Source organism: Lepisma saccharinum, chromosome 29 (genome assembly GCF_977018435.1).
Source record: "Lepisma saccharinum chromosome 29, izLepSacc3.1, whole genome shotgun sequence".
Classification (NCBI taxonomy): Eukaryota; Metazoa; Arthropoda; class Insecta; order Zygentoma; family Lepismatidae; genus Lepisma; species Lepisma saccharinum.
In genome coordinates this window covers 40,854,549-40,881,308 of record NC_139257.1, presented here as the reverse complement: position 1 = coordinate 40,881,308, position 26,760 = coordinate 40,854,549, and the positions used below count along the sequence as shown (strand labels likewise).

Here is a 26,760-nt window from a genome sequence, read left to right as displayed (position 1 = left end):
TTCTTGGGAGGGAACACAACCTTTCCCTGGCACAAAACAAAACAAAAAAATCGGGGCTGTAAATTTCGTTCTGGTTCGGCTGTCTACAACACATCATAAAAAAAAGTCACGTATTCTTTGCTTCAGTTAACTTCATATTTGCTCCCCCCCTCCCCCTTTGCAGGGATCAGTTCAAACTCTTCCTCAACTTGCATTGTAATCCACTCTGAAAAAGTAAACACACAAGGGAGAGCTTTCCAGACGCTAGACTAAACACTGGCGCCAGCTGCAGGTAAACACAATGAGACCGGCTGGAAGTTAGAGCAGCAGGTGGCAGAAGAGAAATCATCGGCATTTTAAAGATAACGCAGTTGTCGAAGACCAAACTTTTATCAGCAGTGTGAAAATTCACATTACCATGCACACCAGTGGCGGATAATGAGCTGTTGTAGGAGAAGGAAGGGGGTCACTTTTCTTTTACTTATCATGCGGTTTTTGTTCGTTTTAAACAAGGTTTTCAGAACTGTTTGCTTTTTTTAGACGCCAAAGGAGCCGGTGTGCGCACACGAGCAAGAATATCGTGGCCGAAACAATTAGCAACGGACACCCCTTCCCCCCCCCCCCCCCCGTTTGCTGATAGATAAAGGGGAGAAGTCACTCAGACAACAAAACACTGTTTTGGCAAATTTTATGACCGGCATAGTTGGGAAACGTATGAAGTGGGAAACTGGAGTTGCAACATACGACCTCAACTTTTGCGGGAAACCTAGATGACAATGCATTAAGCAGGTTTAGTTGGCCTATGCGGCTTTCATTATTTGTAATAGTTTCCCTTTTTTTATGAAGTTCTACAGGGCACAAAGAACACGCTTTTAATGAAAGTGGTTACTGGAAGTTGTCGGGTACCAGGCCAAAAGTTGCTCGCTCACGGGAAATTGCTGTATCTCGAGCTCAGAGCTAGACAGATGGATGAGACTTTCAGGTGCCACGCGTCTTGTATTTTGAAACATTCGTGCGATCTTATCTCGCATTTCTCATCTAGCACTTGTGAATATTTCCAAGGTGGTGCATTCTGCGGGGAAAGAGCTTGACCTCCCATGCACATTGACAAAGAATGTCAATGTCCAGCGGGCATTTCGGGCTGCTTCCCTCGAGTTGTCAGCAGCTCTTAGGACAAGGAAACATGTCAAGGTCAAGTTAAAATAACGTCCAAGCTCTCTCCACATTCGATCTTCTCTTGTCGACTTACGCAGGTGTCTACTTCGAATTAAGCGAAACCAGTTTTCCGAAAGGGTCTTGTAAACAACTTCGTATTAAAAATTATCCGTATTTCGATTTATTGGATTGGATTGATTTGATGTTTTAAGTCCACTTTATGCACAGTAAGGCTAATTGGGACTGGACCTACAGTTTAAAGTGGGATCCGAACCACTATGTGCCTCCACCGGGTATCGAACCCGGGACCCCTTGATTACAAGGCAACGACGCTAGCACTGCGCCATCGGGAAGGCGTATTTCGATTTATCCGTACTGAAATACATTATAAATCCTATCTTATCGGCTGGGGAATAGGAAGAACTTTGGATTAAAGGGTACTTCATATTAACCAATATCGTATTAACGAGGTTTTCCTGTATTACTAAATTTTACTATAATTATGTATTTGTAGGGCTGAGCTGATGTATCGATATCGGTATCAAAATGTATCGGTTGGAATTCGTCTACCTATACCAGCCGATACTTTTCCGGCATATTGGTTATTCACGGGGTGTGCAAAATGCTGCGTGACAATTTCGCGGAGTCTAATTATTGTGGAAACTATGCAAAATTAAAAAAAATATATATATATTTATTTTGCACCAATTTTGCACGAAAAACTGTATCTGATGATTATATAGCATCTATTTTAATATTCTGATGTAATTTTTGAATTCTAAAGCAAATTTATTTGTATATTAAAAAAGGTAAAGTGTTCCCCTGTGCATAGCACCACGCCATGAAGGCGTATAGGGGGTGTGGGGGTAACGCCCCACACTTTCTTGATCCGGTCGTGAGTGGGGATGATGTGATCAGCATCACGCCCCTGACCGCCTTTACCCCCCAGGGTTTCCCCCAGGTACCCATGTTATTCGACGCTGGGTGTGCGCCGGGGCCGCTTCCACCGTTAGAAAAGTTCCCGGATTTGAACCGGCCGGGGATCGAACCCGGGACCTTTAGCATGGTAGTCAGACGCGTTACCGACTGAGCCACCGCGGCCACATTTATTGTATATTGGTGCATATAATTGGAGAAGAATATTTACACACCAATACTGATCAATATTTTGAACAAATTGCAATTCTCAAGTATCGGTATTAGTGGGAATCGTTAAGAGTATCAGCATCAGTATCTTTATCGGTTCAGAAGAAGAATTCTTTGTTAACCAATAGTTAACATGTGGCAAGTACTGCGTAAAAGCTCACATCTCATACTCCAAATCCAACAGTCAATTTTTGTTGAGTTTTTCATCTCATTATTACTTTTAACATGTGAAGTGAATATTTCAATAACCTGGTTGAGTGGAATTCTGAGTGTGCTGTTTAGCTAAAATATAGTGATCTTCTTAAACATGTTTAAATACATGAATTGTCCTAATGACTTGGTCAGGAATATTTTGGTTCCTGGTGTCGAGGACCGGGAAAAGTCAGGAAATTTTCTTTGTACAATATTGTAGACACCTTGGACTGTGGGTTTTATATTTTTATTCCCTTTATGTATTATTTCAGATACTTTGTGCTGTTTTCAAAATACTTAGAAGGAAACAAACAGTTTTCATCACTGCCTTACATCATGAAGCTTCTACTGGAAACCCACACGCAAGAGCCAGTCTCTGGGGCAATCCTGGATATTACAGAGAAGCTGCTTACTTTCCAAAATTATGAAGAGACCAATGAAGATGAGGGAATGAAACCTCCACCAATACCAGTAAACTGCTGCTTGACAGTTGATGTTGAGTACTTGGCCAATCTAAAGTGTATGTATTTATATATTTATTAAACAAAAGTGTAGGTTCATAAAGTCCCGGTACCATTACAAAAAAACATAGCTCTGAAACTACCAGGTGGTTATAATTAAAGTGACGGTGTTCAGAGTGGTACAGCACGGGCTGTAATGAGAGTAGCAGTCTGAAACTTCGTAGATATGCTAATGAAGCAATGCGCTCGCAAATTATGAAAAAAAAAAAAAAAAAAAAAAGAAGAAGTTCCAATTCTCGCCACCAGGGTAAAAAATGGCGCTGTAAGCTGTCAAAACGTGGAATTTTTCGTAACTCTGATGTCAAAGTCGGTGACATTGCCTAACCATTGTGTGAACTCCCTGGTTGTTGTTGGTGACGCTTGTTGCTTTTTCCTTTAGTAATGTTCATGTAATTCGAATAGTGAAATTGTAGCGATATTTTATTACAAAGAGTATTGTTTTCTGCGATTTATAGTGTTTTTCCTGTAACTATACCAAGTTTTGACTGCTTACAGCGCCATTTTTTACTCTGGTGGCGAGAATTGGAACTTCTTTTTTTTTTTTGCATAGTTCGCGAGCGCATTGCTTCATTAGCATATCTACGAAGTTTCAGACTGCTACTCTCATTACAGCCCGTGCTGTACCACTCTGAACACCGTCACTTTAATTATAACCACCTGTTACATGCAATGGAACAATTCTGTTGATTGCAAAATGAGCTACAATTCTCCACGTTTATATGCCATACACCTCAATGTGCGGCCCTCTAGTTGCTCTCAGAACATCAAGGCGGTAATCCACTTCTGCCCATACACGCCCCAGCATATCACCAGTAACAGTCAGGATACTCTTAGTTATTCTTCTTCGAAAAGTGCGGTAAACACAATCTTTGACATACCCCCAGAAGAAGAAATCCAAGTGTGTGATATCAGGAGAGCGCAGTGGCCAGGGAATAGGTCCATCACGACCTATCCACCTGCCAGTGAAATGCCTATCCAGAAGACCTCGAACATCCTTGAACCAATGAAGTTGTGCCCCATCTTGTTACAAAAGTAAACAAACAAACTATAATTTTGCAATCATCAGCATTGTTCGTTCTATTGCATGTAGTTTCTGAGCTATGTTTTTTTTGTAATGGTACCGGGACTTTATGAACACCCTGTATATTTATCTCGTGTCACCCATTGTTGAGCAACATTTTTGTTAGTATACATAGATTTCAGACATCACTTGCTGCAATGTTCTGTGATAAATTCAGACATGATTTTTTCATTACTTTGTTCTAGGGGTGGGACAGATTAATTGGCACTGTTAGTTTGATTGGTTGATTGAATTGTTTTTTAAGTCCACTTTATGCACAATAAGGCTAACCGGGACTGCACCTACAGTTTAAAGTGGAATCTGAACCACTATGTACCTCCAACAGGTATCAAACTCGGGAGCCCTTCATTACAAGATGACAACTGTACCATCAGGGAGGCCAGGTACTATGTCGGGATCAGCCGATAAAGGTATATCAGTGTATTGATTTGTCAGTAAAATTTCTGATTATACCAAACCAATTTATCTATAAATATCTTATCTTATAATTTAGTGCAAAAAACTGCTATTTTGTAGTAATTTTTATGGATAATCTCCATGCTAATGTCTAAATATGCAACTTCTTTTGCACTGCAAACATTTGGTAAGGGGATCAATGAACCATTCAGGTTCTTGCAGGACCATTTGGAGTTTTATATTGGATCGGTAGAATATCAGTTATCGGTATCGATTAATTATATACAGGAAAACCTCGTTAATACGATATTGGTTAATACGACGTACCCTTTAATCCGAAGTTCTTCCCATTCCCCAGCCGATAAGATAGGATTTATAATGTATTTAAGTACGGATAAATCGAAATACGGATAATTTTTAATACGAAGTTGTTTACAAGACCCTTCCGCAAAACTGGTTTCGCTTAATTCGAAGTAGACACCTGCGTAAGTCGACAAGAGAAGATCGAATGTGGAAAGAGCTTGGACGTTATTTTAACTTGACTTTGACATGTTTCCTTGTCCTAAGAGCTGCTGACAAGAAATGCCCGCTGGACATTGACATTCTTTGTCAATGTGCATGGGAGGTCAAGCTCTTTCCCTGCTGAATGCGCCACCTTGGAAATATTCACCAGTGCCAGATGAGAAATGCGAGATAAGATCGCACGAATGTTCCAAAAAAAAAGATGCGTGGCGCCTGGAAGTCTCACCAATCTGTCTAGCTCTGAGCGAGAGATACAGCAATTTTCTGTGAGCGAGCAACTTTTGGCCTGGTAGTCAACAACTTCCGGTAACCACTTTCATTAAAAGCATGTTCTTTGTCCCCTGTAGAACTTCAAAAAAAAAGGGAAACTGTTACAGATAATCAAAGCCGCATAGGCCAACTAAAGATCGTCAACCCGCTTAATGCGTTGACATCTAGGTTTCCCGCAAAAGTTGACATCGATCTTCCGTATGTTGCAACTCCAGTTTCCCGCTTCATACATTTCCCAACTGTGCCAGTCATAAAATTTGCCAAAACAGTGTTTTGTTGTCTGAGTGACTTCCCCCCTTTATCTATCAGCAAACGGGGGGTGTCTGTTGCTAATTGTTTCGGCCACGCTCGTGTGCGCACACCGGCTCCTTTGGCGTCTAAAAAAAAAGCAAACAGTTCTGAAAACCTTCTTTAAAACGAACAAAAACCGCATGATAAGTAAAAGAAAAGTGACCCCCTTCCTTCTCCTACAACAGCTCATTATCCGCCACTGGTGTGCATGATAATGTGAATTTTCACACTGTTGATAAAAGTTCGGTCTTCTTCGGACAACTGCGTTATCTTTAAAATGCCGATGATTTCCCTTCTGCCACCTGCTGCTCTAACTTCCAGCCGGTCTCATTGTGTTTACGCTGCAGCTGGCGCCAGTGTTTAGTCTAGCGTCTGGGAAGCTCTCGCTTGCCGATAACTGCAATGACTCATCCAGTGCGAAGGAATAAGCTTCATTGCTTCATTGTTTTGAATCTCGCAAAGCTATATAATCCCCGCTTTTCTTCAGAACCATTAGCGTGCTGCTGTTAAAAAAAAAAACAAAAAAAAAACGCAATGCTCAATGTAGGAATACAAGAGGAAAAGTTTTGGCGGAGCGAGTGTTTGACCTCCAGAATACTCCTGAAACCTACAATAAATTGTCGATTAATCTGAAAATACGCAAGTTTCGTAAAACTTGTTTTTAGCTCATTTTATACTGCTGAACTAAGCGGGACTAAATATACAGTTTAAAGTGGGATCCAAACCAGAGTGATTATCGAGTGCGGCACTGTTTAATGTGTCCTAGGATACACATTGGGTGTAAACATCGCAAGTTGTGTGTTTACTTTTTCAGAGTGGATTACAATGCAAGTTGAGGAAGAGTTTGGACTGCTCCCTGAAAAAGGGGAGGGGGGCGAATATGAAGTTAACTGAAGCAAAGAATACGTGACTTTTTTTTTACGATGTGTTTTAGACAGCCGAAACAGAATGAAATTTACAGGCCCGATTTTTTTGTTTTGTTTTGTGCCAGAGAAAGGTTGTGTTCTCTCCCAAGAGAATCTTCTCTTACCAGTTAATCCTGTAACGGTCAATGTTCTAGTACATAAAATCCAATATTCATTCTGTCCGAATATTTCCCGTTTCTTGCTCGCATGTGACTACTGTCAAGATTCACTTCTTGCAATAAACGAGATTGTTTTCTTTTCCGTAGGTCTCCGTGCAAACGGGTTTCTTATGAACTAAAATTGTAAGAATTTCGTGGAAGACCAACAACTTTGCACAATTAAAAAGAAAATACAGTTTTTTATAAGACTTTTTGCCACAACATGCATCCCGTGCATAATCGGTTGTATAACCAGGCAGGATAAATGGTGTTAACCGACTCCTTGTAATCTTTGTGTCCGCGTTAAGCTCCGTGTTTTCATTTTGTGTAACATTTTTTACACTTCCTTTAAAACGTACAATATTATTATATAGTACATATAAAGCTTATTTTATGAGCTACCACCAAGTATAAAATATCCTTTGTGGGGCTAATTTATACTCTACTTTATTTACACCTGAAAACAGGCGCCATCTTGAAAAGTTTGGATAACTCGAAGTCGTTTAATACGAAGTTTACATTTTTTGGTCCCTTGAACTTCGTATTAACGAGGTTTTCCTGTATTGGTACTCTATCTGCATCGGCTCATCCCTACTTGTTCATATTTTATTGTTAATGAACTGATGTAAAGAAACCTTATATGAAGGTTGGGAAAGGGAGGGGGGTGTACCAATATTCATCCCAAGTGCATTGTCCAATTTTTCAGGAAATGCAGAAAATATTCAGTGTTGAGAATTTCCATGTCACTTGCCAGCAACATTGTTGTTAAAACCCACTCAAAGCAAATAATCAGCATGATACAGGACACTTTAAAACTTTGTCCGATCTTTCTGTCTGATAATTTTCTGAATATTGGATATTTCTTTTCTTTCCTATCTTGACGAAAAAATTATTCTTTCTGATTTGAGCCAATTTGAACCGATAACAGCTTTTTTTTATCTTCCACTCCAACATGAACATAATACATACAATTATAATAATGGCTTGGCAATTCAAGTGGGATATTCATGAAACATTTCCAATATTGATGTGCCTTGTGTATTATGTTTTGCTAGTTATATAAAAAGTAGGGATGGGTCGATATAAAATTTTGGCCGATACCGATAAAGTACCGATATAAAATTTACCGATACCGATATTCTACCGATCCGATATAAAATTAGAAATGGTCCTTGAAGAACCTGAAAGGTTCATTGACCTCTTTAGTAAATGTGTGTTTCAAGGTGACTGCAGTGCAAGAGAAATTGCATATTTAGACATTTACTTTTTTAGAAAGTGGGGCATGGATATTATCCACAAAAATTACAACAAAATGGCAGAATTTTGCACTAAATTATCAGATAATAATCGATATATCGGATCGGTAAAATAATCGGTAATTTTACCGATAAACCGATACACCGATATGCCTATATCGGCCGATACCGATAGAGTACCAATTAATCGGTCCCATCCCTAATAAAAAGTAACCAAACAAGTCTGCAGGGATTTGATAGAGATTGAAAACGTGTATGTAAAGAGTGTGAATTTCAAATCCGCATGCATATTGTATATTTTCCATATGAGTTCTGATATTGTACTACATGCTTCATGAACTGTTGCTAATCACTTGCACTCCTTTTCTTTCAGTATCAGAAAGTCCAAATTTTGGGAGTTTGCTCCTGGTTTCCCACGTGTCAGCAGTTTTACAGCACCTTCAAGGTCAGTTGGGAAAATTAAAGAAGAATGCTGCAGCGCAGGAGCGTGCACTGAACGTTCTGTCACGGATCTCTGAATTGGTCCGTGATCCTGCACAAAGTTCATCTTTGTTAGATTTGCTGCTACCTCTGTTGTTCGCCAAGAACCAGGGAGCAGACCAAACTGTGGTGTGTTTGTTCACAACAGTCAAAAATCTAATAAGAAATGTAGACTCGCCTGGAAAGTATGTAAGGTAAGTATACTTGTGTGGTAATTATAGCAAGAAGGTTCCTTTAATTAAAGCATTCGGTAACAGGTGGCCACCCTCTGGAGGGCAAACCTCACCCTCCAAGGACTATTAAGAGTGAGGGTGTGTGTGTCGCCCAATATAAATAAAAAGCTACTTGAGTCAATCTCTGGCTGAGTGAAGAGCACAGCATGCTAAGACTGAATCCTGGCCCGGTGTTCTTTCTGAGTGTCCCACCATCATATGCTGGTAATCATTCATCAGCATTTTTGTGATTAGACAAAAGTGAAGTAAAATGAACCGAATTAATCAGTCAGTCAAAATGCAGGGTGGCTACTCACCGGGAATTAATTGAATTCCAGGAATTATGCGTAAATTATTGGCTCCGGGAATTATACATGAATTTTTCTCCATAGACTTGAAAAGCTGCAGGTTTTATTATTCCAAACCCCATTTAATACATATGTATTTACGAGGGTAAGTCAAGATATAAGTTGCAAGATTTAATTGAAAGAAAAGTTGAAATAGTTACCTGATAAAATGTGGTTTATTTTTCAACGTGACCTCCATGAACATTTAGGCACTTGTCCCAGTGTTTGACAAGTCCCTCAAAGCCAGGAGCAAAGAAGGTTTGTGGTTGGTGTCGTAGCCAGCTGGTGACCTTCCGATGAAAGTCTGATGGTGCCAAATCCAGACTGTAGGCTGGATATTCCAGTCGTTCCCAACCTAGGTACCGTATGTGAGCCACTGTGGTATTGGCACTGTGTGCAGATTTGCCCTGCGCCCACAGAAATCGAATTATGCCCCGTTGCTCACCACGCGGACACTCGTCTAACACACCTGCCATCTTACCCACTTGGCACTCGAATGACTCACCACCGCACGAGAACGTGACTACTAGCACCGTATATGATACACGGTGGTGCTGCCACCTACACCGACACTTGTGGAAAGGATCAGTGCAACGACTGATATTCATAAAACAATTTCACATTGCAGCAATTCGAAGATATTTCATTTTGCGACTTATATATTGACTTTCCCTCAGATAAATGTCCTGTGGCTTGTTTTTACAGTTTAGCTTTTATTTTTATCGAGGAAGGAAAATAAAGCTGCAGTGAAAAGAAAACAGAAATATCTCAATCCCTATACTTCATTAATGTTCTTTGCAGAACAATCTATCTGACAGACATAGCAAGACATGGGATGGCACCAAATCTAATCTTTTTGGAGCTTGTAAGCTACGAGTTCCTTTATGACCGAAATCGACTGCGTTAGCATGGATACATTATCTGTTGTTCACTCACGTGTATGTTTTTGCAGACGGAAGTGTTTTAATTTTCTTAAATATTATTTTGTGTAATCATAAGCATTTCCCTAATATGCTTTTGATTACACACAGTAATAAATAAGGTTTAAATAGAAGATACATTTACCTGTACGCTTGAATTTTTAGCCACTAATTTCTGGAAAGTTCTTCTTGAAACCTGGGAATTATACTTGGATTTTATCCTTAACATTCATTTCATAAAGTGTAAGACAGCTGCACGTTGTAATGTAATGTTCTGCGACACCAAGAAAAGCAGTGCAACTCTGGCGGAATTCGAGCATGCACCTTCCGTGACATGGGATGCGTATCAGCAGTATTTGTTGGGTGAGAAATAAAAGAAAATAACTTCCTGAGCACTGCAAATCCCTAATGTAATTTTGATATCGCTTTCTACTATCACAGAATAAATAAGGTGGTTAAAGAGTGAAAGCTTTGGGATGCTAAATGCTATGGAGGGAGAGGGGGGGTGGCATGGGTTGGATTGGAGACGTATTGTTTACACACGAGGACATTCTCCTCTTGGTCCACATAGCAACATGTGACTCATTAAATTGGTTATGTTATTCACTTTTGATCAGCATAACAACAGCTTTACGACCTACAACTAATAAAGCCATTTCTTGAAACTGGATTGTACTGCGTATTATACATGAGATATAATTTTTTGTAACTTTTACCCATCAAAAACCAGGGTGTGCATTATACACGCACATGCGTAAATACGGTAACCGAAAAGTTACATATGTATGAACTTAACATTTAACTTCAGAGAGAGAGAGAGGAGAGAGAGAGAAAACAAACATTTGTTATTCCATTATGGTCTAGTTTTGTTACAAAAGAAAATTGAGTTCAAGAATGTTGTCATTGGATTTACATGAAGTTGATTCGTGTTTAAGAAACAAAATTCCCTCATTTTGCTACAGACATAATCTGCATTCCTGGATTTTGTATAACTACTTCAGACTCTGGAAAGCCTATGCTCTAAATTTTGTGTTTAAATTGCAGATTCTGCACTTGATTTCGTATCATTTCATGATAGACAACATACCCTGCACCAGAAAATCCAAGAAAGATTATTATAGTGTGTAAGTCATATTTTGTGCTTCCATGGGAAACAGTGGAACCCCAATTTTACGTTTTCCCACATTATACATTTTCTTCTTAAAGGTTCGCATAACCACTTTTTATAGATGCAAAATAATTTACACGGATATTTTTAGTGTTTTTTATTTTGTTTTATCTGCGACGTTTCATTCGAGAAAGGGTTGCAGAAAGGAAGCATATATGAATAAAGAGGGGAGAGAAAATGAACAAAAACAAAGGGGAAATTGGGATGAAATGGGTGGAACTGATAAAAAAAAAAGGATGTGGAAAGTAAGTTGGTTAAGTTTCCTGAGCCACCTTCAATGTTACAGGAGGAAGGGGAGGGGGAGAAACAGCTAGCTATGACACGTGCAAGTAAAACCAGTTTACCTAGGAGGAAATAAGGACACACAGTGTAGAGTGACCAGCCATTTGAGGTTGTGTTATTGTACGAGTGGCGTTCAAGTCAATCGGGGACTTGTTTTTTTTCCAGGTTTAAATAGATGCCTAGGCTGGAGGTTTTGTATGCAGTAGGAACTGGCAACTGTGTGCTGTTACTGGTAGGCGGCGCTTATTTCCCGCGCTTCTGCATAGACCGTTATTCAAGATGGCGGACAACAGTGTGGACGTCTACATGGAACAGCGTGTTGTGATGAAGTTTTTTAGTGAACGAGGACAGAAAACCTGCTGAAATTTACAGAAGACTTCAGGCTCAGTACGGTGATGAGACACTCTGTCCCAGTAAGACATTTGAATGGTGTAAGCGCTTCAAAGATGGCCGTATCTTTATTACTGACGATCCCGGTCGTGGTGGATCACAGCCCACGCCAGTCATTCCTGGGAACATTCAGCGCGTGGAGCAGCTGATCCTGGACAATCGTCGCATAACCTGTCGTGAAATTGCAAGTGTCAATACTATACTATCAACAGTGAGTATTACTGCAGTGTTCTGCGTGATGTGCATAAGAGTTTATGGAAGAAACGTCCGGGTTTCATCACAAAGGGTGTTCTCTTTTTGCAAGACAATGCACGACAGCATACCGCTCAACGCACATTCCAAACATTCCAGGAAATCGGCTGGGAGATATTACCACACCCCCTATAGTCCTGACTTAGCGCCAAGTGATTTTCACCTGTTTGGACCCCTGAAGGAATTCCTTAGAGGAAAACATTTCAACACGTATGATGAAGTGAAGAATGATGGTTCCGCCGTAATTATAAATCTTTCTATGCCGAAGCCTTCCAGGCGTTAGTTAAACCTTGGGATAAGTGTATAACTGTAGCAGGAGGTTATGTGGAAAAATAAATCCAGTTACCACACTTTGAAATTTGTTCTTCTATTTGTTTTAAAAAAAAGTCCCCGATTGACTTGAACGACCCTCGTATGTATATCTTAGTTCACGAAACATCACAGATAAAATAAAATAGAAACCACTGAAAAATAACCTGTAGATTACTTTGCACATTATACATTTAATACTGATGGTCTCAAAGTTACAAAATGTTATAAAATTTTACTCGATTTTACATTTTCCTGCAATTTAAGTTTACATCATGGTCTCATAATAAACATAAAATTGAAGTTCATCTGCATACGTATCTCTATTGATAATTTTACTTATTTTTCAATATTGTTAAAAATTAGGGATGGGACCGATTAATCTGTACTCTTATCGGTATCGGCCGATATAGGCATATCAGTGTATCGGTAAAATTACCGATTATTTTACCGATCCGATATATCGATAAATATCTGATAATTTAGTGCAAAATTCTGCCAGTTTGTTGTAATTTTTATGGATAATCTCCATGCCCTAATTTCTAAAAAAGTAAATGTCTAAATATGCAATTTCTTTTACACTGCAGACACCTTGAAACACACATTTATTAAGGATGTTAATGAACCTTTCATGTTCTTCATGAACCATTTCTAATTTTATATCGGATCAGTAGAATGTCGGTTATCGGGATTGGTAAATTTTATATTGTTACTTTATCGGTATCGGCCAAAATTTCATATCGGACCATCCCTACTATAAATAGCTTTAATTGTAATTTTATTGTTATAAATGTATAATTCATGAAATAATAACAACTTGTCTCTTTCAGGGTTATGTCTCCCTTATTTGGAACAATAAGTGGCCGTAATCCACGAAATGCGTTATGTAATGTATTGGAAACAATAGGAGGCATCAGCACAGAATTTGAACAAATTGCAAGAGTAATATCCGACTTGAATTCCTGGGATAAAAAGCATTTTGAAGAACCTGATTACAACCTTCGCTTGGAAGCATTTCATAAACTTCAGGAAATTTTTAAATTAGATCCAACACAAGTGGATTTTGGCTTGTTGACGGTTTACAACTGCTTCTATTTTATTAAGAATGTGAGTATTAAAATTGCCTCTTAACACATTCAGGTCTGGCCTCATAATACAGTATTTTTACCTCAGGCCTTAGATTTTTGGTTGTTTTTCAAAAAATCATAGAAAAAATATTTTTAATTTGTATTTATTTACCACACATTTCTCAAATCTACAAAACTTCCTCTTTTCAATGAACAAAAATTTGTTAAATTTTCTTTTATTTTTCAGACATTTTTGAATATTTTTTCAGCAATGTTTTGTGAAAAAAGAAAAAGTACAACATTGTAACAAATGTTAATATAGAGATATTTTAAGTTCGTAATCTGGAAATTTCTATAATTAACAATGCAAAAACTACATAAACTATCAATACATCTTTTGAATCTTGCATAAGAATACTTCTAATGTGCACATAACAAAAAATAATTACAAATTACAGGTGATTAGCTTTTGTATGAAAAAGTTCGAAATATTCAGGAATGCAGAGAGCAACGTCACTGCTGGGGCAGTAAAATGTTGTGTCTTTTCTTGCCCACTTGCCAGTTTCTTTTTTGTGCCTGTCTCCACAAACTTTACATGACCTACAGGGCCTTGACTTTTTCTCTGTAGGGGGATTTTCCTTGGAAAATGGCAGCCTGTTAGCCTATCTGCTCTAGTTGACATTGATGTTTGACCTTGAATATCTTCGCCCGCTTTGATGAGTAGCGCTTCCCCTACTTGGATGATCAACTCTTCCAGGGACATATTGTGATTTTCCCTGTTTACTTTCTTATAAATTACATACGCATTCACCACTTACCTAATGAACAAATGGAATGCAGAATTTCCGCTATGCGGTCTGGATCTAACGACGCCATTCTAAATAATGCAATGTACATCAACCCGACAACAAACAGTGGCAGGTGAAAGATAAAAATAGCACATGAGTCACCTAGCGGTCGGAATTTCAACCAAGATGCTTGAAGGAACACGCACATGAGACAAACTACGAACATGAACATAGCCCGTAGTTCAATCGGCAAAGCGATTGCATACTGCAGGATGGGCTATGCCCATTTTTCGTCCACATTGACTTTAAGTGCACTGCGGGCTATGCCCGTCGTGAGACCCCAATGTGTTAAGAAACATGTGTAAATTGCAGATTGCACACATAATTTAAAACAGTTAGGTGAACGAAGAATATTTATATTAGGGATGGGCCGATATGAAAGTTTGGCCGACACCTATAAAAGCACTGATATAAAATTTACCGATACCCAGTACTTTTTTTTCTGGTGGTATGCAACGGCACACCACACTGGCTCCTTTTTTACAGGTGAGAATAAAAGTAATGATATTTGATTGTAACAATAGAAATACAGGAAAACCTTGTTAATACGAAGTTGAAGGGACCAAAAAATGTCAACTTCGAAATAAACGACTTCGAGTTATCCAAACTTTTCAAGATGGCGCCTGTTTTTCAGGTGTAAATAAAGTAGAGTATAAATTACCCCCCCAACAACGGATGTTTTATACTTGGTGGTAGCTCAGAAAATAAGCTTTATATGTGCTATATAATAATATTGTACGTTTTAAAGAAAGTGTAAAAAATGTTACACAAAATGAGAACACGGAGCTTACGCGGACAAAGATTCCAAGGAGACGGTTAACACCATTTATCCTGCCTAGCTAAACAACCAGTTATGCAAGGGATGCATGTTGTGGCAAAAAGTATTTTAAAAAACAGCATTTTCTTTTAATTGTGCAAAGTCGTTGCTCTTCCATGAAATTCTTACAATTTTAGTTCATAAGAAACCCGTTTGCACGGAGACCTACGGAAAGTTAAACAATCTCGTTTATTGCAAGAAGTGAAACTCAGAAGAAACTTGACAGTAGTCACACTGGCGCGAGCAAGAGACGGGAGATAATCGGACAGAATTAATATTGGATTTTATGTGCGTTCACTAGAACATTGACCGTTACAGGATTAACTGGTAAGAGAAGATTCTCTCGAAAGAAAACACAACCTTTCCCTGGCAAAAAAAAAAAAAAAAAAATCGGGGCTGTAAATTTTGTTCTGGGTCGGCTGTCTAAAACACATCGTAAAAAAAGTCACATTTTCTTTGCTTCAGTTAACTTCATATTCGCCCCCCCCCCCACCCCTCTCCCCCTTTGCAGGGATCAGTCCAAACTCTTCCTCAACTTGCATTGTAATCCACTCTGAAGAAGTAAACACATAACTTGCGATCTGTTTGAACCGAATGTGTATCCTAGGACACATTAAACAGTGCCGCACTCTATAATCACTCTGGTTTGGATCCCACTTTAAACTGTATATTTAGTCCCGCTTAGCTCATCAGCATAAAGTGGACTCAAAACAAGCGTTATGAAACTTGCGTATTTTCACATTAATCGACAATTTATTGTAGGATTCAGGAGTATTCTGGAGGTCAACCACTCGCTCCCCCAAAACTTTTCCTCTTGTATTCCTACATTGAGCATTTTTTTTAAACAGCAGCACGCTAATGGTTCTGAAAAAAGCTCTGAAAAAAGTGGCAATTATACGAACTTTATGTGCATCATGAAATTGTTTTAACTCTTGTTTTTCTTTCTGGAGATCGAATTTCGTTTTGTTATCGTCAAATCAAAACAGCTTTGCGAGATTCAAAACAATGAAGCTTATCCTTCGCCCTGGATGAGTCATTGCCGATGCAAGGGACAGCTTTCCAGATGTTAGACTAAACACTGGCACCAGCTGCAACGTAAGCACAATGAGACCGGCTGGAAGTTAGAGCAGCAGGTGGCAGAAGGGAATTCATCCACATTTTAAAGATAACGCAATTGTCGAGTTGCAACATACGTAAGATCGACGTCAACTTTTGTGGGAAACCTAGATGACAACGCATTAAGCGGGTTGACGATCTTCAGTTGGCCTATGTGGCTTTGATTATCTGTAACAGTTTCACTTTTTTTATGAAGTTCTACAGGGCACAAAGAACACGCTTTTAATGAAAGTGGTTACCGGAAGTTGTTGACTACCAGGCCAAAAGTTGCTCGCTCACAGAAAATTGCTGAATCTCGAGCTCAGAGCTAGACATCTTGTATTTTGGAACATTCCTGTGATCTTATCTGCATTTCTCATCTAGCACTTGTGAATATTTCCAAGGTGGCGCATTGAGTGGGGAAAGAGCTTGACCTGCCATGCAAATTGACAAAGAATGTCAATGTCCAGCAGGCATTTCGTGCTGCTTCCCTTGAGTTGTCAGCAGCTCTTAGGACAAGGAAACATGTCAAGGTCAAGTTAAAATAACATCCAAGCTCTCTCCACATTTGATCTTCTCTTGTCGACTTATGCAGGTGTCTACTTCGAATTAAGCGAAACCAGTTTTGCCGAAGGGTCTTGTAAACAACTTCCTATTAAAAATTATCTGTACTGAAATACATTATAAATCCTATCTTATCGGCTGGGGAATGGGAAGAACTTCGGATTAAAGGGTACTTCGTATTAACCAATATCGTATTAACGAGGTTTTCCTGTATGTGTGTAACTATGTTGACGCATGATCATTTACAAACATTCACAATATTTTGAGTAATTATTACAATTAACAGAGTAAAAATAATAAACCAAATGGAAGAGTACCAGAGAATCCTTCTTCCCAGATGCCTGCCGATACCTATAACTGATATTCTACTGATTCGATATAAAATTCCATATGGTTTATTGACCTTAATAAATGAATGTTAGCAGATGAATCAAACTTTAACAATGCAAAAGAAGCTGCACATTTAGACATTTACTTAAAAAAGAAAAAGTACAGAAGGAGAATTATATGTCCATATCATAAAAAGAAGAACATTGTACTAAATATGCAGGTATATTGGCTTGGTAAAATTATTGGTCATTTTACTGACAAACCGATATGCCTATTACAGCCAACACCGATAGAATACCGACCGATTAATCTGTCCCATCCCTAATTTATATATGTGTGTATTTCAAACAAGGGAATAGGAAAACCTCACCAGGCACTGGAAAAGTAAATTCTCTTAATTCATAGAATTAAGAGATTGTGGAAAAGGAAGTGATCTGCAAATTTGCCAGATTTAGATCAAAGATGTACAAAGATGTCTTCCCTGACATTTGCTACAAGACTCGGCAGCAAGCGGCCCTGCATCAGTGCTTGTCTTTCCCGGCGAACGGGGTCTGCGACAGTCGCTAGACTCGGCTATTAAAATTACAGTTTTCATATTGTGTACTAACCTTGACTACAGAAGGTGTTGAAAATGATGTCCCTCTGCTACAACATATTCCTGGCATCTCCCAAGGAAATTGGCATTTACACGTGCAAGTTCGTCTACTGTAATTCTCCCGATTTCTCGTACAATACAGATGGTGTGCGGATTGTCTTTGTATACTTTATTTTTTAGATTTCACCATTTTTCTTTCCACTTTTATTCAGACCTTGTTACTCTAAATTTTTTTACGAGGTTTGATATAGTGGTCCTATGTGGAACTGGAACACCAGGAAATTTCGTTGCAAAACATTGTCGCACTTCTTCATAATTCCTCTTTCCGAAGTAACACTCGTCAAGATAAATCCTTTGTTATAATGTAAACTTTTGTGGTGCCATATTAAGTCACAATCTTCAACACACGGACACGACACAACACAACTTCCGAGGGAGGATTATACTGACGTCAGTCTGCAACGTCAACAGACAGGGAAAGAGAGCAAAGGCAGGGAGAGTGAAAAAAACAGACTGTAGCGTGCGACTGTCGCGGACCTGTTCATCGGGAAAGACAAGCGCTGATGCCAGGCCGCTTGCCGCCAAGTCTCGTAGCGAATGTCAGAGAATGCTCTGTAGTTGGTATATTAAAACATTGTTGTCTCAAATATATTTTTATCATTTCCAGTGAGTACCTGAGGCCATTCTCCTCATTCCCTTTCCAGTGAACCCTTCTGGAACCTTTAATCAGCTCTTAGTTTGATACTTCCGCTCATAGCGCTGTAGAAACACTGCCTGGATAAATTTTACACAAGGTGTGCTCATAGATTTCAGTTTGGTATTTCAACATGTTATTTATTCCTCCCCATTTTTATCAATTGTGCGATTCAATGCAAATTTTGAGAATTAATAAAACTAGATTAATCAAAGAAGTTATTACTAATTTACATGCTGAAAACATTAAAATTGACACTTAAGAAGCAGTTTCGATTCTGTGGGTATTTTGTTTTTACCTTACTTCCTAACAGAGAGCATATGTGGGGAGGCTGATAAGTATTGAGCCTTACTCAAAAGAAATGGAGCTAGGAAGCTATAACTGCCACACTATTCTACATATTCCCCCAGGAAGTCACTTGCACTTGCGACATCTGTCCTGCAGCTTCTTAAGTCCCTGCAAATAAAATTCTTCCGACTGCTGGTGTAACCACTCATTTGCAGCATTAGTTGCCTTCTGAATACTCCCAATTCATTGTCCCTTTAGTCGTTTTTTTCAGATGGGGTAACAGATGATAGTCAGATGGAGCCAGGTCAGGCAAATAGGTGGATGGGGCAACACTTGAAAGCCTAAGGAGGTCTGTGTCGCCATTGTTTCACCTGCAGTGTGTGGCGAGGCATTGTCATGCAACACGATGACGCCTTTGGAGAGCCTTCCCCGGTGGTGCTGCCATTTTCAGTTTGGACCTGAAAAAGAAAGGGAAGTTAAAATCATAGAAAGTCGATTTTTGCACCATCACATATAGAAGAATTGACCAGTACGCCCTGCAAATTTCATCCCCCTAGCTATTTTTTTTCTGGGTAAGGCTCAATACTTATCAGCCTCCCCTCGTACGTCCTGCCAGATTAATCATGGTTGAAATTAAGTGCCATACATTTATTTTTTGTATATTTTCAACAAGTATGTAGTTGATTTTCTTTCTGTTGTTTGTAGGAAAAGGATCATTCACTCCTAGATAATGCTACCTACTGCTTCAGGACCTTGGCCCCAGCTATCAGCCTAGGTTTGAATAAGTTTCCAGAAGAGAGAAGACTGTTCCTGAACAGCACAGTCCTTCAGCTTGTTAGAAAAGGAATGAGAGACAAATCGGAAAGCATCAGACATGAATTTATTTCAATATTAGGTGCTTTGGTGAGTGAGTATTCCTGATCATTATTTTTTATTTCTCTTGTAGTCCACGGTTTCAGGAGAACACACGCACCCTTCATCAGACATTTATTTTAGTTTGATTAAAGATACAATGACCGTATACTACAAGAGAATTAATTCTACAATGAATTTGTACCTACAAGATTTTCTTTATTTTTTAAAATTTGAAATATAATTAATTTCTTTCATAAAGATACACCATGCGTCAAATTGGTTCATTGGTTTAAATGAACTTTATTGATCTCTGTTGAACCGTGGAAACTGCAGGCTGTCACTGTGTGGTGTTGCCATGTTCAACATATCAGGTGTGCCGGTTAATAATAATTAATTTTGTCTCTGGATGGCGCTGGAAGCAAGGGTTGGTGCACAGTCTCAACTGTTGCTTCAGTGACAGTACAGTACCTGTCAAAATGCCGTGGATGTGCAACCGAGTGCGAGTGATCGTGATATTGGGTTTGTGTGTTAAACATGTCGACCTTCAAACCAAATAAGGAGCATGTGCGGCACGTCCTGCTTTTCTTAAATCAAAAGAAAAACGCGAGTGAAAGCCATCGTATCCTTGTGGAAACATACAGTGACAATGTCCTAACGCAACACGCATGTGTGCGTTGGTTTCAACGATTCGAAAATGGTGATTTCGACTTGAAAGACAAAGATCGACCAGGCCAGCCGAAAAAATTCCAAGATGCCGAATCGCAAGCACTGTTGGACGAAGGCAACAACAACAACTGGCAGAGAAGTTACATGTTGGTCGCCAAACCATATCTGATCGTCTTCATGCCATGGGAAAGATCCAGATTTGGCGACAAGAAACGGAAAAGTGATTTTGCAGCACGACAACGCCTCTTCACACACAGCGAAAGGCATCAGACACACCATTTCTGCACTTGGCTGGAAATTCTTGCCCCACCCGCCATATGCACCAGACTTGGCCCCTTCGGATTACCACTTGTTTTCGTCGATGTCTCTCTCACTGTCCCAGCAACACTTCAACAATTACGAAGATGTCGAACAATGGCTTGATGACTGCATCACCTCAAAATGTGAACGATTTTTCTGGTAGGGCATCTACAATTTGACGGACAGATGGGCAAAATGTATAGCTAGCAATTTTGCATACTTTGAATAAAGCATTTGTTACCTTTCTCCCCAGATACACTTGTTTTCTTTTGGATCAATTACGAATTATTAACCGGCACACCTGGTATATGTTTACTCCGTTGAATAAAAATCTGTGTGAAATCGGTTTCATGACGTGAATTGACAATGATGATGTTTTTTTAAAAAAGAACAGTTGCAAAGAGCTTCAAAACAACATCAATATTGTATTTCAACGACTATCCAATACTAAGAAAAAGTTCTTTAGGTTAGGCACACACAGGGGATGTTTACTTTGTAGATTTTTCCACTGAAAAATCTACGTAGTACATCTCCTGTGTGTGCTTAATTTAATGAATTGACATCTCTATGCTAGGAGGAACCAGGCAACATCAATGTCTGGGTCATTTCATCTCAAATCATACAGGTAAGTAATAAATTTGTCACCTTCGAATTTCAAAATCAGCTGAAAAAAATATATGTTAAAGGACCACATGATGCATGTCCAAAAATAAAATATTTTTATTTTCTGTTGATTTTTACAGTGTTACAAGCTCATGAAGAAAGACACTATCTGATAAAAAAAATGTATACAACGAAAATAATGCAATATTCAAACCACTATAAGTCAAAAACAAAAAATGGTAGAGACTTAAGGTTTCCTTTATTTGAAAGCTTGTTCAAAGCACTTCCAAAACATTATTAAGGAACCTTCTTCAACTCTAAAATTAAGAATCAAAATACGGAAATTTGAATTTTTTTTCAAAGTTCGATTTTTCTTTCTTTTTTTTGAAAAGTGAAGAACAGGACATGAGTTTTGCTGGGATAACATAATATGGGAAATGGACTAACTATTTGCAGTGCTATTTCTGCACTAAATTCTAAAGTTATGTAGAAAATTCTTTGTAAGAAATTGTAAAAAATCCATTTTAACCTTTTTTTCAGAAAGCATTGTCTCATAAAACAGCCATCTCAAAATTTCTGAAAATTGTACAATATAATCTTTGGTTATTATATTTGCAGGAGGTGCAATCCGACCAGGTAAAATTTTTGTGTGTAACCAAGGAGAATTTTTTAAGAAAGTCCCCCATGTTCCATAATCTTTTGGGCTTTTAATAACTTATTTCTATATCTTTCAAGTGTTTAAAATCGACATTCGAGGTTTGCGTATAGATCTGTCAGCTATTTTTGATTTGTCGCATGCGGTAATCTACAGTTTTCAGACGTTGATAAAAATAGCAACAACTTCTGTTGTATAATTCCATATGAAAAGATCCAAAATTCATTTTCTTCAGAAAAAAAATGCTCTCATTTTGTTGATTCCCATTCGCCATGAATATCCAAGAACATTGCTTTGAACATTTTCACTCCAAGCATTTTCAAGCTATTCAGCTGGCTCAATACACAGTTTCATATGTAATATGTATTTTTAAAAAGTCTACTTGGCAAATTTATTTATATCTACCTTTTATCTTGCAATTTCTTCACTTCCCAATTCCACATGTGTTTTATTCAGTATTGTAAACGGATTGATTTTGAATAAATGTAATCTTCAATATATTTCTTATTCGAAAAAACACTTTCACCAAGTTTTAATATCATATTGAGTCTGAAGAGGCCTCACTGTGGTGCAAATTTAACCCCTTAAGCAGGGAGCCCTTTGAATTTGGCAGCTTTTTGTGCATTTCAGATCCAGTCAATGTTCCCGTAGCGGGGAATTATTTTCTTTAAATGGATATACAGTAGAACATACTTAGATACATTTCATTTTGTACAGTTTGCTTGAATGTTTGTGTGTTCATTCACCTTTCTCTCATTTACAAGACGTGTAATGTTATAATGTTGTCCAGAGTCATGTGCCCTCTGTAACAGTGGCAGACTGGGGGCTCGCTGAACTGGAGTCTAAGATTCAACATACGATTTACTTTAAATTGTGTGTGCAGTAGTTTCAATTCCCTTTTAGGTTTAAGTTACACACACACTCTCATTGTCTATCTCTCTCTCTCCCTCTCTCTCTCTCTCTATCTATCTATCTCTATCTCTATCTCTATATCTCAAAAACAACTGCGCATCGGATTCTGCATAGTGTACACAACAATTTCCGAGAACAATTCACATGACCCGATCTGAAGTCAGAGCTCGGGTTACCCACTTGTAACTCAATTTATAAAATCGAAACACCCACTTAAGGGGTTAAGATTTTTCCTCTGTCCTCTATTTGGGGTCACGGAGAGTCAAGATTTATTTTTCAAAATCTTCAAATTTGGAGAGTTTATTGAAAAAAGGAGGACCCAGGCACATCATATATTTAACGATTGTCAGACTTATTTATTTATTTATTGTAGTATAGCATGGAGACTAGTCTGGGAGCAAAAAGAGTAATGAACGAGATGAAAGAGCATTTTTTTCTGAAGAAAATGAATTTTGGATCTTTTCATATGTAATTATACAACAGAAGTTGTTGCTATTTTTATAAACGTCTGGAAAATGTAAAATCACCGCATGCGACAAATCAAAAATGGCCGACAGATCTACACATAAGCCTCAAATGTCGATTTTAAACACCTGAAGGATGTAGAAATAAGGTATTAAATTATTAATATTTTTAAAAATTATGATGCAAGGGGTTAAAATAAATACGGAGAAACTAGTACTCACTTTATCCGTGAAACTGTTTTTTCTTCTTCGTTCAATTAATTTCAGTGGCTACTGCCACCATCCGTGTTGGAACTTGCTGTACTGTTGCTTGGCGTGCATCTTTTGTTTGTAGTTCTCCAACTACAACTGTACGTCTGCACCCGTGTCGTCTGCTATTTCCAGGCGATAACTGTTGTAGTAGGGGAATCCAAGTGTGGTGCGCCTGTCCGCTATCGGGTTTAGCTCGTGCGGGAAGTTCATTATGGCATGCGTTTCCTTGATTTTGGTGTCTATGAGCATGTGGCAGTGTGTTTGACTTGTACCTTTGGAATTTTATGGCTATTGTATTTCATGTGTTTAGCAAGACCAGTAGTGGGTTGGGTTTTTTCGCATCTGTTAGGTGCTGTTGGATTCTTTCATTAACAGATCTGATGGACCTGCGGATGTAAAGTGCCTTGCACTTGCACTCTGCATTGTGTACACCTGTGTTATCAATTGGGGAGAGGAAGTACCGTTTGTGTTTATTTAGTTTATCAGCTATTTTGGAATTGGGTATGTGCTCTACTTTGATGCCGTAAATGTCCTTGAAAATGAAGGTTCCTCTACATAGTGCATGTGTTGAATTTTCCCTCTTTATTTCAGGTGTATGAATGTGCTGATCTTCATCCTATTTTACGAGACCTTTCAAAACTCGCAGTCAAAACTGATCCAGAGGTTGACTTTTTTGAAAATATACGCCATCTGCAAATTCATAGAAGAACAAAGGCTTTGACGAAGTAAGTATTTTCGTTTGCGCTCAACACATTTGAACTACCTGAATAGCTGAGCTCTTCGATTGTTCAGCTCACAATCTTGTCTCCTAAAGGCACATCCCCTCTATGCCTGTCAGCAAGACCAAGCGCCGAAGCCAATCAACTTTGCCAAACTTGATGGATGTCCCCACAGCACACGTGAAATACTCCGTGAAAACGTGTGACGAAGATGATGAACTTTTAGCAGCAGCTTCTGTAATTGTTATTGCTAGAGCTACGAGGGGCGATCAGGTTGCTCTGACCCTAACATAGAAAGAGCGGCAATAGGGTTTCAATTTTTTTATTATTTTCAACATACTCCCCTGCAACTCCAATTCACTTTTCCCATCGGTGCTCCAACGCCTGGATACCTTGCAAAAAAAAAATCTTCCGACTTGTCCTCCAACCATGAGTCCACAGCCCTTATCACCTCAGAATCATCAGAAATATTTTGTCCACGAATGTCATTCTTCAAATGTTTGAACAAATAGAAATCACTGGGGGCCAAATCTGGGGAATAGGGTGAGTGGGGCAACAATTCGAACGATGCATCTGCTATAGCTGCCCTCGCAATGCGTGAGGTGTGGACAGGTGCATTGTCCTGGTAAGGAGCACACCACGGGTCAACATCCCACGCCTCTTTTTCTTGATGGAATCACGTAATTTTTTGATTAGGTCACTGTAGTATGTGCCAGTGATGGTTTGACCTCTTTGTATATAGTCCACAAGAAGGACACCCTTGCAGTCCCAGAAAATTGAGGCCATCACCTTCTTGGCTGACGTTTGCACCTTGACCTTCTTCGTTGGTGGAGAATGTGAGTGTTTCCACTCCATGCTTTGTGATTTTGTTTCTGGGTCGAAGTTATGGACCCATGTTTCATCCATAGTTACAAATCGGGCAAGGAAATCGTCTATATCAGCACGAAACTTGTCAAGAAGTTCTTGACTGATGAGCACTGGGCTGAGCTTCTGATCTGGGGTGAGGTTTCGAGGGACCCATCTTGCAGCAATTTTTTTCATTTGCAATTCCTGGGTAATTATGTTTTGCACAGTGCCATATGACAGGCCACACATCTCAGCAACATGACGGATAGTGACTCGACGATCCTTCAGCACGATATCGTGGACTTTGTTAATGTTTTCGGTCGTCATGACAGTTTTTGGTGCTCCACCTGCATGTTCATCCTCACACGACTCTCTCCCACAATTATACTCACAACACCATCTCTTCACCATACTGTATGAAGGAGCAGTGTCCCCTAGTGTATCCACCAAGTCCTCATGAATTTTGGATACCGTCCACTTCTTCTTCACAAATTATTTGATCACCACTCTCACCTCAGTTTTCTCCATTCTGGCACATTGACACAACTTCACTCAGTTAAACCCCTGTAAAAAGAAAACTGTACGCTACTCAGACTTGCTATTCAGAATGAAAGCATATAAAGGATCACTAAACAATAACAAAATAAAAAATCAATCATAACGTGATTCCTTCTATGCTAGGGTCGGAGCAACCTGATCGCCCCTCGTATCAAACCTCCTCGGAGATTTTGGATTCATCCGAATTTAAAATTTTGTCCTTTTTCCTTTTACATTCCCTTGCAAAATGACTTCGCAAGTTCTTAATTTTTTGTTCAACATCTCTTTCAGAAGTTCCAAATTAAACCACATTTTCTACTAACAAGTTGTACCGTTTGTTCGGACATTTATAGTTCTCCAATCTGCAATCTCATTGCTGAGGACGGTCACGGTACATTTCTATTAATGTTATAACTAGACCTCGGATTTGAGGTTTTTAACCTATACATCAGAGTTCATTTAAAAACGAAACAACTGATGAAGTTTTATAGTGCCTAAAATGACCTATTTTGCTTGTTAGAACCTATTTTATGTTTATGTTCCTAAATCAAACCTTTTTTTTAGGTTTTTATATATATTTTAAGGTTTTTCCGGATTTTTATGTCACACAGAGGAATATGCTCGGTTTGATACCAAAACAATTAATGACCAATGTCTTTGAAACATATTTTCCGTCGATTCCTTCCCTTCATTTTCCACGCAGCTTTCGTTTCCTTTCCTTCTTCGATAAAAATAAAATCTAAACTGTGAAGAACGTCAGTGCATTTAGAAGTATGTATAAATTCAATGAGATTTGTATTAATAAAAGTTGCATTTTTTCACGTCTATGCAGAAAAGTTCACGCAGAACTCCTGGAGCTAATAATTCACGTACGATTTCCAGAATTCAAGGAATTCCCAGTGACTAGCCACCCTGGTATTGTGCAGCAAATCATAGATACTTGATTCATTCTTCAGATCAACAAGTAACTTTTGCTAACAACACAAATACAGTCAACTCTCAATTCAAGGACGTTTCACAGTTCCGGGGAAAAGGGTCGTTATTCGAATTTGCACCAATTTTCAGCTTAAACGGAGCTCAAACGGGCATAAAGATGCCTAGGATATGGTAACACCATTTATCCTGGTAGTTATACAACCTGTTATGCACAGGATGCGTGTATAACCAACCAAAGGTTGGGTATACATCCCCAATACATACAGGTTACATCGCACGTGTTGTGAGAAGAAAAATAGAACATGAAAACATTTTCACAAAAAATAATTTAAAATAATGTTACTTTCTTTCAATTGTGCACTGTCGTTGCTTTTCCAGGAAATTTTTACAATTCTAGTTTGCACCCGTTTGCACCGAGACCTATGGAAAGGAAAACAATCTCTTGCTTATTGCAAGCGAAACTCGAAGAAGCTTGACACCAGTCA

At 38.8% G+C, this 26,760-nt stretch overlaps 1 protein-coding gene across 1 annotated transcript in view; it reads left to right on the top strand.

Annotated features, from left to right (window-relative positions):
• Positions 1 to 26,760, top strand: part of LOC145981347 (small subunit processome component 20 homolog) — a 161,734-nt gene that overhangs the window by 78,613 nt on the left and 56,361 nt on the right. The window contains exons 16-20 of the mRNA XM_083114575.1: positions 2,745 to 2,992; positions 8,246 to 8,546; positions 13,063 to 13,339; positions 19,236 to 19,433; positions 23,829 to 23,962. Coding sequence (XP_082970701.1) covers positions 2,745 to 2,992; positions 8,246 to 8,546; positions 13,063 to 13,339; positions 19,236 to 19,433; positions 23,829 to 23,962 — 1,158 coding nt within the window. The remainder of the gene's footprint in view (positions 1 to 2,744; positions 2,993 to 8,245; positions 8,547 to 13,062; positions 13,340 to 19,235; positions 19,434 to 23,828; positions 23,963 to 26,760) is intronic.